The sequence below is a fragment of the Halyomorpha halys genome, unplaced genomic scaffold (assembly GCF_000696795.3).
Source record: "Halyomorpha halys isolate HHAL.00 unplaced genomic scaffold, Hhal_1.1 Scaffold1054.1, whole genome shotgun sequence".
NCBI classification, from domain to species: domain Eukaryota; kingdom Metazoa; phylum Arthropoda; class Insecta; order Hemiptera; family Pentatomidae; genus Halyomorpha; species Halyomorpha halys.
This window is the reverse complement of record NW_027111400.1, coordinates 268,067-282,831: the sequence shown is the minus strand read 5'-3', so window position 1 is coordinate 282,831 and position 14,765 is coordinate 268,067. Positions and strand designations below refer to the sequence as shown.

General features: G+C 29.7%; 2 protein-coding genes across 3 annotated transcripts in view; both read right to left on the bottom strand.

Annotated features, from left to right (window-relative positions):
- Positions 1–10,493: 10,493 nt before the first annotated feature.
- On the bottom strand, positions 10,494–12,360 carry LOC106688115 (uncharacterized). The gene is made up of 3 exons (XM_014432427.2): positions 12,287–12,360; positions 10,857–10,897; positions 10,494–10,778 (listed from the first exon to the last, which is right to left on the bottom strand). Exons 1-3 carry the CDS (start codon positions 12,342–12,344, stop codon positions 10,494–10,496), a joined length of 384 nt encoding a protein of 127 aa, XP_014287913.1. The 5' UTR covers positions 12,345–12,360.
- A 158-nt stretch (positions 12,361–12,518) lies between these two features.
- LOC106688112 (NHL repeat-containing protein 2) overlaps positions 12,519–14,765 on the bottom strand; it is a 12,438-nt gene continuing 10,191 nt past the window's right edge. For both annotated transcript variants that reach the window (XM_014432424.3, XM_014432425.3), the window contains exon 11: positions 12,519–12,929. In XM_014432424.3, the coding sequence (XP_014287910.1) occupies positions 12,703–12,929 (227 nt within the window). In that variant the 3' untranslated portion in view covers positions 12,519–12,702. The remainder of the gene's footprint in view (positions 12,930–14,765) is intronic.

Sequence of the window (14,765 nt, the reverse complement as noted above, 5' to 3'; positions counted from 1 at the left end):
TGAAGCTACCACTATTTTTGTGATTTAAAAAGAAAAAAATCTAAAGATCAGGGAAGGTGAAACTTAACAATTTTTTTTTCTAAAACTGTAAAAATTTATATTTTTGAGTTTTTCCAGGTGGAATAACGAAAATAAATTTTGTAAGATGACGGTCAATATAGGTATGAAAATAGTTCTCTTTTACTATTTTGATAGCTTTATTGACCGCCACCCGGACTATCTTACTACAATTTACTTCAAACGGTCAACTATCTTCTTTCAAAATGAAAATAAATTTTATTTTTGTCAGGAATACTAGAATTTCATAGAATATAACGAAGCCTTATTAAAAAATCTAAAATGCGAAAATTATGAAAACGAAACATTTTTATTGTAAGATCGTTGATAGACAGTATGTAATTGATAAAAGAATGGTTGGGGAGCAGACAAAATGTGCCCTTTACAGGGCCGGAGAATTTAGAAGTTATATTGTGTATATGTATATATAGTTGACCGCAAAAATTGATACATAAGAAGATGGTCAGGGTTGCGGTCAAAAGTGAAACAAAAATAGTTTACAACTATTTATTTTCCGACGTATCGCCCCACTTTGCAGGGCTTCATCAGGGCTAAAAAGATACAAAATGATACAATGATAAGAATAAAAATACAATGATAAGAACTTGTTTTTATTCTTATCATTGTATCTTATCTTTGTATTTTTATTCTTATCATTGTATCATTTTGTATCTTTTTAGCCCTGATGAAGCCCTGCAAAGTGGGGCGAAACGTCGGAAAATAAATAGTTGTAAACTATTTTTGTTTCACTTTTGACCGCAACCCTGACCATCTTCTTATATATATATATATATACACATATATATATATATACATATATATATATATATACATATATATATATACATATATATACAATGCTGAATTGAAGGAATTGTACTCGGTAAATATCTTGGAGAAAGGAGTGAGTATAATGGAAAATATAATGTAAGTCAAAAGAACACACGCGTTTGTTGCTTCCTTTGTTTACCAAACATTTGTACAAGTCTTGGATTTATGACAAGTGACAAATGTGTAGATCTAGCTTGAAATTCCATTTACTGAAGTTATTTTTCCATTGGTCGGTGTTTCAGCCTTTGTATATCTATCAGGTATATTTAGTTTTAACCCAGTTTGTCACCTATCTAAAGTAGTCTATTCAAGTCAATAAGAAAATTGTTACTAATAACAATAATTGTATTTTAGTTAGTTATAGATAAAGCTACTGAATGGACATTGAAGCACAGGATGGTCACCCTTACGTACAATTTTTATGAATTCGAGAAACTTTTATTTCTAGAAAATACCTCTTTTAAAGCAAAAATCACTAGCAAACATTGTCAAATTGTCGAACTTATTTAGTTTTATGTCACTCGTTTTACAATTATTATTTCTTAATTGTTAATTTTATTTCATCATGAAATATGAAAATTCCCTATTTTTTCTCTTAGAAGTTTGTTTATTTATTTATACGGGATAAACCCAGTTACATATACACAAAAAGTACAAATTATTAACATCAATACAAATTTAAATTATTTACATTATATATATTATATTGTTGACCGTAAAATTTAATAAGAAGATGGTTAGGGTTAAGGTCTAAAAAGAACAAATAGTTTATAACTATTTAATGTCCAATATTTCGCCCCACTTTGCAAGGCTTCATCAGGGCTGTTCAAAGTGATACGTTAAACCGTTTAACCTGATGAAGCCTTGCAAAGTGGGACGAAACGTCGGGCATTAAATAGTTATAAACTATTTGTTCTTTTTTGGCCGCAACCCTGACCATCTTCTTATTAACAAATTATTTACATTAATATAAATAAAAATGTTGGAAGATTGATGATGATGAGATGATGGAAGATGATTGACCGAGTACAGTATATAAACAGAAGATGGTCTGGGTGTGATATAAAAAAAAAAAAACAACTCGAATAGTAATTAAACAATTTATTATGATCCAACGTTTCGCCCAACTTTGCAGGGCTTCGTGAAGGCTGTAAGAATGAAGTTGACGATGACAACTCTCAGTTGGTAGCAGAATTTCATTCTTTTTACAGCCCTGACGAAGTGGGGTGAAATGTTGGTTAACAATAAATAGTTTTCCTTTAATATTATTATTTCAGTTTTATCATTTTAACTATTATCAGCAGGTATTATCAATTTTAAGTATTTACTTCCATTCAATGAGCCCTTATCAAAGTAGAACTAATTGTTGGTTCACAATAAATAGTGTAATTAGTATTTGTTTTTTATTTATTTTAACGTATCCGAGCCATCTTCCTTTTATAAATAAAATTATATAAATTACAATCATAAATTGAAATTAAAAGCTTTAGCTGGAATATAATATATAAATAATTACTACAATTATATAAATAGAAAAACAATATATATTAATAAAAATATAAACAATAACAAAAATAAACATTCACAGTGTTGTTTTAATGAGGGATAAACAGATGTATGTACGTCACTGACGAAAGTGTTGCGTCACTAGAAACGTATGACGTAATAAATATACTCCAAAATGAGACTAGCTATAAAGAATACTGGGATAATAGAATGCTTTCCAAGACGTTTCCAACTGTCAACAAACCGCTAGGTGGATGCGTTAAAAATTATTTTTTCGCTCCAAATCTCGTAACCCTTATAAGCTTGACGGTTTGTTGATAATTTTGAATCGTGTTGGTAAACATCTATCGATATTTTTACCAGTGATAACAGAAGTTATCTTATTTAATTATAGCCGAAGTGATAAGAGATGGCATAGATAACCACTTGTTTTCATTGCTGTTCCTTTCTCCTTGCTGATCCATTACTGATGTTTTCACCTCTTAAAATTTTCTGGAACAAAAATAATAAGTTCACCAGTTCTAATAATTCAATAAATTCGGTACTAAAAAGTTACATTATCTTAAGAATGTGGATTTATTTTTCCCCAATTTACATAAAAATTAAAGCTCAAGTTAATCCATTAAAAGATAAGAAAATATGTTTGCAATTCTTGATCTGTTTTGAAGTAAAATATAGTATCTTCTGTACTTACCAAGTTTTACAGCCTCTTTGTCATTTAACCTACTTTACAAAAGTAGATTCTTAATTAACTTTTAATTCAACTATAAGTCAAGTATTGGAAGATTGATGATTGACCGTATTTGATAATAAAAGGAACATGGTACGGGTGCGGTCAAAGGAAAAAACTCAAATAGTCGTATATCTATTTAATATGAGCCATCGTTTCACCCCAAGTAGCAGAGCTTCATCAGGGCTAAAAAAGAAACAAACACTTAAATGAGGTAAAAATAAATGATCCATGTAAATTGAAAAATAAAAAAGAGATGTACGATGAAACGTAAAATTAGACAAAAATACAAAATTTATTTTGACATTTAATGAAAACGAAAATAACAACAGACATAAAATACAGTAAACACTAAGAGATGGAAAAAGGGAATAAGAATAAAATCAGGAATAAAGGAAGATAATGAACAAGATAGGAAACAAACCTATAGATGGGAGGCGAGCACAAGAAGTTTGCAGGACAAAGTGAGAGTGGTGGGGGGTTGTTGGTTAAAATATGGTATATCTGTATTTTTCTTTGACCGCACTCGGACCATCTTCAGTTTAACATGTTAAACGGAAAAGGTTATGTTAAATGTTGAAATATTTCCTTCTTTTACCACGTTAAAAGGATATAATATATAACATAGTTGAGAGTCTATTACTAGGTCTACTAAATGGAGAATAACGTCATGTAACAGACCAGCTGAGCTCGTCACAATTTTGTTTGTTGTGATAGGTTACTTGCTCGTTGTTTGTGTTTTGATTCTGTGTTAGTATTGTTTTGGTATCTGGACATACGGAGTTGAGCTTTGGGGCTCCACTAAACCATCAAATTCCTCCAGAATCCAATCCTTACAGTCCAAAACCCTTCGTAAAATCCTTAATGATCCTTACTTTGTCACAAATCAAGTCATCCATCAGGACCTCAATACTCCATATGTTGCCGATTTGGTCAGAACCAGATACCGTTCCTTCCATATCCACTTGTTTCTAACCTGGCTTCTCCTTCATTACCTAATAATCCTCCTAGGCGTCTGAAAAGAAGATGGCCTTTAGATCTTCTCTAGAAATGTTATTGGAGTTCTATCAGTAGGTAGATTCCACATGTTTTTATCATGTCACTATGTCACCTACAGCAAATTTACTTGTTGTATATATGTGTATACAGTAGTAAATATCAATAAATAAATTATTAAAAAAAAGTATTGTTTTGGATGTTTTTAAATCTAATAAAGCAATGGATGACAATGATAATAAGGTAATAGCAGTTGTCAATAACTACTTCTTGATTCTCTTCCTCACAACTTGGAAGAACAACAAGCCACTCAGTAACCAAACTTTCACACAACATCCACTTTTCCTTCAATTTAGGCATTTCATAATAAATTATTTTAATCAAAACCTAGAAGTAAACAATAACATGAAACTTTGGCAAGAAAGGTTACATTGCATTTACCATTTAACAAGACTGTAAGTAGGGCTGCTTACAATTCTATACTTAAAACATTTTATATTTAACACAACATAATGAATACCCCTAACATAAGTCAAGTATGTGGTAACTGGGCTTGTAACACATGTCCACAATGTATAATTTGGAATCAACTTACAAACGTGTCGTTATACTCCGAAAAATAAATTTTTTTGTTAAGATGAACATGGTATCTGCTACAGTTATCATGTTTTACACACAATAGGTCTGTCATGGCAGTATCTTGGCCGTGGCAAAATTGTCGCACTAGGTCTTGCGTAATTGTTGACAGTACATGCACCGGAGAAGCTACTAGCACGTTAAAACACATACGGTAACTTAAAATCTCACTAAATATCAGATACCGTGTGTTACTACGGAGTAACTCAAATATTGAAAAACATGGAATCTGCAAGTACCCCTGCTCCATTAATTGTTCTAGTATCTACACGTTTGCTACTTACCGCAAATCCACGACTTGTACAAATGCTTGGTAAACAAATGACGCAACAAACGTAGGTATCCACATTATTATTTTCTTCTTGCAACTTTTGTCGGATATTACACTGGACTATTTGCATTATAAAAAGGGAAAAAATAATGATAGATGAATTTTTTTTTTTTTTTAATAATTTATTTATTGTTATTTACAACTGTATACACATAAATACAACAAGTAAATTTGCTGTAAGTGACATAGTGACATGATACAAACATGTGGAGCATCTACCCACTGATAGAACTCCAAGGGTTAAATATGAAATCAGAGTTGGGCATAAATTATTCGATTGACAAGAGACGAATACTTTTTTATTCGAAGTTTTTATTCGATTGACGAGAGACGAATAAATTTTTATTCGAATAAATATTCGACTAAACTTTTTTATTCGAATATTTAAAATACTATTTCAATCGAATAAAAAATGAGTCGAATGAAAAGTTAGTCGAATTAAAAATTAGTCGAATACATATTCTTCAAAGAAAAATTTGATTTTTTTTTTTAAATTCACTTATTTTTTTTACCACCTTCAATTTCTAATATATGAGGGTCCTATTTCACATACTCAGACGAGTACAAAACGAAAATGCTATCGATTTTAAGATCACATATCGATTTATTGTAATTTTTTTTCTAACACGTAGGGGCCAATTTTTAGGTTTTCGGATATGCAGAATATGAAAATGCTATCAATTTTAACATCGCGTATCGATTTATTATAACTTTCTTCATTTCAAACATGTTAACGGTCCCTTTATACGTTTTGAGGAATGTAAAATATGAAAAAGATATCGATTTTGTGATCGCTCATCGATTTATATGAACTTTTCTGATTTCTAATATGTTAGGGTCTCTTTATATGTTTCAATATATGCAAAAAATGAAAATGCTATTGATTTTCTGAACGCGTACCTTTATTTTTTATTATAATCTTATATTGTATTTAATTATCCCGTATAGATTTATTTTAACTTTCTTGATTTCAAACATGTTACGGTCCGTTTATACGTTTTGAGGAATGAAGAATATGAAAATGATATCGATTTTAAGATCGCGTGTAGATTTACTTTTACTTTTCTGATTTCTAGCACGTTAGGGTCTCTTAACCTAACATGTTAGAAATCAGAAAAGTTAAAAGAAATCGATAGTATTTTCATATTCCACATATCCCAAAACATGGGGACCCTTATATGTTAGAAATCAGAAAAGTTAAAATTAATCTATACACGACCATAAAATATATCTATGTAAGCTGGCTGTAAGACAAAAAATGTCTTTATGCAAATACAAACGTATTCGGATGGTTAATCATTTAATTTTTTCGAATTAGAGAATATTTTTCTATAATATGGACGAATATAAAAGTATTCAAATGGTTATACGAATTGTTTTTCCCGAATAAATGATTATTCGTGTAAGATAATGACGAATAAAAATGTAATCGGATGATTAATCATATTTTTTGTACTAATAATTGATTATTCGTGTAAAATAATGACGAATGAAAAAGTATTCGGATGGTTAATCATATGTTTTGTACTAATAATTGATTATTCGAGTATAAAATTCACGAATTAAAAAGTATTCGTCTCTCGTCATTCGAATAATATTTGCCCAACGCTGTATGAAATAAAAAGAAACACAAATATCAGCAAATTAGGTGGTAGATGATAAAACATTATAGAAATGGCACTACATAACCTATAAATCCCACTTTCAATCAAATACTTGTTAATTTAATTACCCAAACATATATTTTTTTTACAAAATTATATTTGCACTGTGTTAAATACAAAATAAACTGTTAAAATTAATTGACAGGTTTTAAAACACAGTGTTTACATCGAATCGATAGAATTTTAAGATATACAATCTTAAACAAGAGTTAAGTATTGAATCCAAAGGTTGGGGAATTTTTTTTATTAATTAAAACACGGATAGCACAAGTATTCATCTGTTGGCAGTTCTTAAACAATGCTAACTCAGAACAAACATTGGGATGCATCATACACCTCCTTTGATTTCTGCCCAAAACTAGACACTCGACGGGTAGTCCAAAATTTAGGCCAGTTTGTACTTGCCAATCCTAAAAACTTATTCACACACTTGCACATAGACGAATTTGCCACTGTTTGGCAAACATGTAGATCTAGCATATGAGTCTGTTGTCCAAAAGTTACTAGTTGGAGAAGAGAGTTCACATAGTGTTTTCTCACTGCAGTTCCTTAAACTTAAAATAATGCTTGATCTTGCATGAGATATTTAACTCATGCAAGATCAAGCATTATTCTTGTCTTTTTAATATTAAAATTTTTACTTTCACTTACTAACATATGGAATAAATAATAAGGAAAAGTTTGCGGTCATGCTAAATTTCTGATTTGGTAATATACTTTTGAGGTCCCCTGAGTCCTAATAACTGGTCTGTCTGTCTGTTGTAAGCTCAGCTCAAAAACGAGAAGTCTTAGAAAACTGAAATTACATATTTAGGGTGGGTATAGATCTGTGAGATATATATATATCTCCAAGATACACACACACACACACACACACACACACACACGTTTACAATGCCATGATAAAGCCAACTGTGATATACAGCTGCGGGATCTAGCCTCTAACAGGTACTTTAGAAAGCAGAACCAAGAGATTTGAACGAAAAGTCCTCCGTACAACTACAGCAACGATGTGGGATGAGATCCTTTGCACACGGAGAAGAACTAACAGTGAACTACTTGCAAAGACTGGTCAGCCACTATTTCATGATATGAAGGCAAGGGGATTAAAATGGGCGGGACTTATGGCTCGAAGCAATCCATCAGGACGCCTCTACACAACTATGAATGCCAGTATAGTTGGCATGATACCACGTGAGAGGCCAAAAACCAGATGGATAGACAGAATAAACAAAGATGTGAAAGAGCTGCATGCAGCAAACTGGAAGGCAGTAGCCCAAGATAGGCAAGCGTGGAGAAGGCTGGTTCGGGCGGCCAAAGATCTACAAGGTCTATAGAGTCAACCGAAAAAAAAATGTCTGAGATATTGTATCATCTTTTTTCATAAAATTGACCAACCGGAATTTTCACTTTATAGAATTGAATTTCCTTACTTTTTCGAATTTCTGTTAAATAACTAACGATTTCGATTAAACTCGAGATTTCAATGAAGAACCAAATGGCCTTTAATATCAGTGAGCTTAGCCTCTTCTGGCATAGTCTGACAGGGCTTAAATGATAAGTTTTTGAAAACAATAAACAGTTCTCAATGTTGGCAATAATAAAAAATGGATAAATACTAAATGTTAAAGAATTTTATGAATTTAAAAGAGAAAAAAAAGGAAAAATAGAAACATCCGATTCGAACGGGAAAAGTAGAGACCGCACTATCGCATAAGGCTTAATCTTTCGGTAAACTGTTGTATTCATGAAAGAAATGTAATTTATATCGGTTACTCCACCCAAAGAAACCCTAAAATACGAATTTTTACATCAAATCAAAATTCGTTGTTCTTAATTTTTGTTTTCCCTGGTCTTTAGATTCGGTTTCTTCTTCGAAAATCACAAAAACAACAATTTCAACACAGGCTCACTAATTTATGCAAAACTTTGGGAGGTATGTTGGGTGCTAAGTGAAAGTTGTATGATGCATGAACCAGATTTTTCTTATATAGGTGGGGTTATTGGAGAGCATTTTTTATTTTTATTTCCATTAGTAAACATTAAAAATCTAAAAATTGAATGGAGTAGCATGAGTGAAAGATATTTATGAGAATAATATTGGACTAGTGTAGGGCAAACTCAAGTCATACTGCAACAGTTTTGGAATCATTTCAGTTCAAAAATAAATCTTTGGTTCATTGATTATTCTTAAATTCTCTCACTAATCATTCTAATTTTACATTTTCAGAATAATTATCAATCTAGTTTTGAAACAATTTTACAAAATGAAGAATATTGTGAAAGAAATGTTTTCTTAAAATTGTAAGAATAACAGAGTTGTACATACACCATATTTTATAATTACTTAAACATTTTCCTTCATTTATTGCTTTAACATAAAAACATTAGGATCTAAACATTTGAGGAAAATCATCAAAATGACATTCACAAACTTAAAAAAATAAATAAATAAGTTAAAATAGCTATTTTATTTCTTAGCTAGGAATAAAAAACCAAATCATTGCTTTTAACAGAATAATCTAAACTCAAAGTCATCATAAATAAGATAGGTTTTATTTCATTTAATAGATTAGGCAGAATGATGTAAATAAAATTGTATATTTTTCATATTTTTTCTTCTCAGCTGTAAATTATTTTCTAGAAAAAACGAGTTTCATCAAAAACTGTATTTTAGACAAACAATTGAGAACAGAATAAACACGAAACAACCAAATTTGGGGTTACTATAATTTCTTAAAATCATTTGGGAAACTAAATGATATGATAAGAAATAAACATACCTTGGAAGATCATCGATTGACCGTGCGTAATATATATAAAAGACTTTAGCACACTTGCTCATTACCAGTGATGCACTGGGATCTTATGAGCTCTGCTCTACCCCTTACACGAGGGGATAGAGTGGGCTCAGGGATCCTCAGGTCGATTGTGTAAATATTGTATATAGGATTGTAAATGTGACTAGAGATTCTTTTATTTTATTTATTTATTCTTTCATGGACATAGTTTCATTATGTTCATTTTCTTTTTCTTTATCCTTCTGTTTGTATATATTTTAAGAAAGATTTTATTTATTTTTATGTACTTTTTTTCATTTATTTATTTATTTTTCATTCTTATTTTTAGTAAGAATGTGATCATTCATCACTATTACCTATTGCCAACAACGGTGTGGCAGATTGTAATATCTATCAATAAATGAACTTTGATTGTAAAAAAAATAATATATAAAAGGAAAACGGTCCGGGTCTGGCCAAAAGAACTCAAATAGTAATTGAACTATTTATTGTAAGCCAACATTTCGCCTCACTTTCCATGGCTTCATCGGGGCTAAAAAAGGTACAAAAAACTAAAATAATGTGAAAAGTAAGATAATAGATAACATGAAATATAAGTAAACTAAAATATGGCTAAAAATTACTTAAAATTATTTAACTTAACCCTCACGAAGTCCTGCCAAGTGGGGCGAAATGTTGGCTCGTAATAATTAGTTCAATTACCATTTGAGTTCTTTTAAACATATCTTGTCTTAGGGAGTTAGGGAAGTAAAATTAAAACAACACAACTTAAACATAAATGAAAAAAAAAGGTGACATAAAAAACTATGGTTACAAAGAAAACTATATTAAATAACATTTTTACAATGTTGTTTTATAAATAAAAAAAAGTTCATAATGTCTGCACAAAAACATGGTATAAAAACTCATTCTTAAAAAATACTTTCAGTCAAAGAACATATCTACTTTCTACCAGGCAATGAAGGAAGTTGTGAAATTATTCCAGGATTTAATTGCTGTAATTGTTGCAAATTTGGACTAGGAATAATGAAAAATGAAAAACCGCCCATAACCATCTTAGATTCCTTCATATTGGAAGCATTGAACAATGTCGAAAGACCACTTTGAAAATTATTCATTGCTGATGAAATGCCTCCTGATGAATTTTCTTGACCTGCTCTGACTTCTGTTTCAGAGGTTCCTTCGCTGATCAGCAACGATGGGATTTCTTCTTTACTTCCAACATCCTAAACCGTACAATTTTCAAAATGAATAGATTTGACTTTTTTCCAACTTATTTAAAATTTATTTATTAATGTACTAACTGTTTCTGGTAATGGGAATCCTTCACAGTTGATATCGAATGCTACAAACAGTACAGTTCATCCACATTATCATGAAAATATTTGTAAAAAAGATTTAATAATTATGGTATGTATATAGATCATAGTATAGTATATCGATAACTGACCGTATGTGAACTAGGAGATGGCCAGGGCTATGGTCAAGAAGAAAAATAGTTTTCAACAATTTATTGATTGCTGACGTTTCATCAGGACTAAAATAAAGACACTAAGAAGGTAAAGCCAATGTCAGAGTAAAAGAGTGACATTAATTAGAACAGATGTATACTACCAAAAACCTAAATCAAATATTAAGGATAAAAAAAACATAGCAAAAGAGCCTGGAGAAAAAAAAAATCAACTATTTCACCCCAATTTTTTATTACTTCAATGAAAACTAAGTATATTTAAACTAAGTCAAAATTTATAGTTCTTAATAAATCTGAAAATTTTGTCCGTACAATATTTTAGCAAATATAATAAAACTCCCTACGAAGATAAAGTTATACACTACTTTAATGTACATTTAACACTAATTTTAATTTGAGTGCTGGAAGACACCTGTAGTTCTAATTGTTCCTGAGACATATTCTTTCATAAATCAAATAATTTTGTTCCAACACAACTATAAATCAAATAATTTTGTTCCAACACAACTAGAAATCAAATAATTTTGTTCCAACACAACTAGAAATCAACATTTTGTGAATTTATTTTGTAAAATGAAAACTACTACTCTGATGAAGATAAGCCTCAAAAACTACTTTATAGCACATTAGTATACCTTTAATTAGTGAAATTAATCTTAACCATAAATTCATACCTAACATCCGACTATTAAATTTTTTTGACAATCTGTTCTGCCTAAGGTCTAATAAAATTAGTCAAATTAACCTATTTTGTCACTTTTTCATTTAAATTTAAAACTTTTGATTAAAAATTATCTTAATACTATTTTCATCAAAACTTAAAAAGTTAAGATTGTCCTTGAGGACGGGGAGGTTGGCCAAATCTTTGGACATTTAAACTATTAATAAAAATTGTTTGAGGCTTAATTAGATACAATTTATTTTATTTAAACAATTTATCTTTATGCTTGTTACTATTTTATTTAGGTTTTCGATAGTTAGTATACCTCCACCTTTACATCTGCATTACTTAACCTCACTTTTACTCTTACATTGGTGTTAGTGTTCTTTGTATCTTTTTTATTTCAGCGCTGATGAAGACCTACATTGTGGGTTGAAACATCGGTAATGGATAAATAGTTGAAAGCTATTTTTTCTTCTTGACTGCCACCTTTACCATCTTCAACTTTAATAATTATCAAAGACCAATTTCAAGTTAAATTACTAAATTATCAAAAGAAAAATTGTAAGAACTAGTCATTAAATTTAATACAATCGACTTACCTGAAACAATTATAAAAAAGTGAAATACTACTCGTATTTTCCAAGACATTTTAACCATCGAGAGGAACCAAAGAGAATGCTCTTCTTTGAGGGTTCCAAAGTTATCAGCTGATAGGTAATGAGTATGCAACATGGGATACTGGTAATGGAAGATAATTCCAGCCAAGATAGGATATAAAGAGGAATACTAATGAGCTTGATAACACGGGAAAGGCATAAATAAAACACTTCATTTAATTAGTCAATAAATTAGTATAATTACAAAAATAAATATGTGATACTAATAACAAGCAATTTAGTGCCAATTATTATAAAATAAATCTCTATGAAGCAAAAGCCTCTCACCTTAACAAGTATTTTGTTCTTTCTAAATGTATAAAATATAATTTTATTCCTTAACCTAGTGGAGGAACTCATTAAAGCTCGCTTTCTATATGACATTTTACATTCTTTGGTGCATTTTCATCAAATAAAAGACTTATATTGTACAATAATTCTTTAACAGTACATTTACCATCATCAACGCATAAGAATAATCTACTTTTAACTGTTATAATATTTTCTTTTACTTTATTGCCAGTTACAGTAAGGTTCCACTTGGGCGTTAGGGTAAAATTTTCCTCCTTAGTTATTACCTTGTCACCTGAAAAAAAAAAAAAATTATTAAAACTACTAATAAAATATATAAAAGAAATTTTAAGTAAACATTTGTTAATAAAGTTACAAATCCATAGTATCAAGCAATTTCGGTAATTGAAATTACTGACTGATTCCTTATTTTTTCAGAAGTTCTTTTTAAAACCAGTGGAGGCTTAGCACACTATAACTGCAAGTGCTCAGGGCTTCAGCGCAAAATCCGGACATTGCCAGAATTCCAATTAAAATATTTACTAAAGGTCTCTCGGCTTCCACTACCATTTCAATCTTCGATGAGAATTGTAGGGATGAGTGGAGCTGGATAAGGAATATGCTAAAGGATTTTACTTTCTTTAATTTACTTCTTTTAAATTTATAACTGCCTTAAAGGTTAAAAAAAATAAAATAAAGTGTTTTCAAGACACATATTTATTCTAAACATGATGGAGATGGTTGGGGTACAGTCCAAAGGAAAAAAAACAAGTTAACAACTATTTATTTGCTGACGTAGTTGTAAGCCATTTTTTGTTCTGTTTGATCACACCCCTGATGATCTCCTTCATATTTTGAAAAATATGGTCAACCATTTACATATTTATTCTATTTTTTGACATTTTGGGAATATTGTGCCCCCCCCCCCCTTCAACACAATACAATTCTCTGCTGGTTTCAAAATTATTACATCTACAAAAAAGTAAAGTAATAAAAAGAGCAAATAGTTAATAATTAAAAGATTATTTCAAAATTATATTGTACTACCTAAATATGTTAAAATAATGAGTTATAATGAATATATATATAAGAATTACTCTTTTATTAATATAGAAAAATGAATTCCAAATATTCCATATTCAGTACAATAACTCTCTTGAATAATTTAATCTAAAAATAAACTAATGTTATAATTTATTTAATAATGAGGTTGAAAAAATTTTTTTTTTCATTTTCTAGAAACGTAATTAATTTTTAATATGTATAAAGAAATTATATAGCTGTAATTTTTTTATTTATACATAGTTATCATTGAGGTTTTTAATAAGATTCTGGATTTTAAAGTTCACGATAAAATTTTGCAGAAAAGAACTAATATAATTCAAAAACTAAAAATTTCCACAAGCTTTTCTGTCTAATTTAAATTCTAACCTATTTTATGACAATAGAACATTTTCTAAATCTGTTATAAAATATTAATTAGGCACATATAATGAAGTTTAAATAATATTTAAATTTATCACTATTAGTTAATTAAATATTAAATATTAAAATGAATAAAACCTAAACATGAAAAAATATATATAAAGTGACACATCACGATAAATCCCAAATATTACCAGGCTATTCATCATCTGTAGTTTAACATGTTAAAGTGTTCTTGGAGAAATATTTCCACCTTTTAGCATGTTAAAACGATAAAACATTTATCATGGTTAAGAGCCTGTTAATAGGTTTGCTAAATGGAGAATAACGTCACGCAACAGACAGCTGAGCTCCACACCATTTTGTCTGTTGTCATTTTGATAAGTCAGTTGCTCGTAGTTCGTGTAATTTTTGTTTCAGACATTTTTAAATTCTCATAAAGTAATGGATATAAATAATAATGAAATAAATGGGGAAAAAACTATGAGAGGAAACAAAGAACAAGTGAGATGTAGGAAATATGATATAATAAAGCTATTGAAGATTTTATTATCTCGTAAAGAATTAAGGTTACAAAACAAGTTGCTCTGAAGATCCTCAACATTTAACATATAACATGGACTTTAAATTAGGCTGCTTACACGCCTATACTTATAACACTAAGCATCTTAAAACTTTTTACATTTAATACACCCCTACTAAATAC

Coding starts and splice junctions, on each gene's coding strand:
- LOC106688115 (XM_014432427.2), bottom strand. CDS start 12,344: ATGGTTAAAATGTCTTGGAAAATACGAGTAGTATTTCACTTTTTTATA. Junction 10,898..12,286: donor CTTTTTTATAATTGTTTCAG/GTAAGTCGATTG, acceptor TACTGTTTGTAG/CATTCGATATCAACTGTGAA. Junction 10,779..10,856: donor GATTCCCATTACCAGAAACA/GTTAGTACATTA, acceptor TGTACGGTTTAG/GATGTTGGAAGTAAAGAAGA.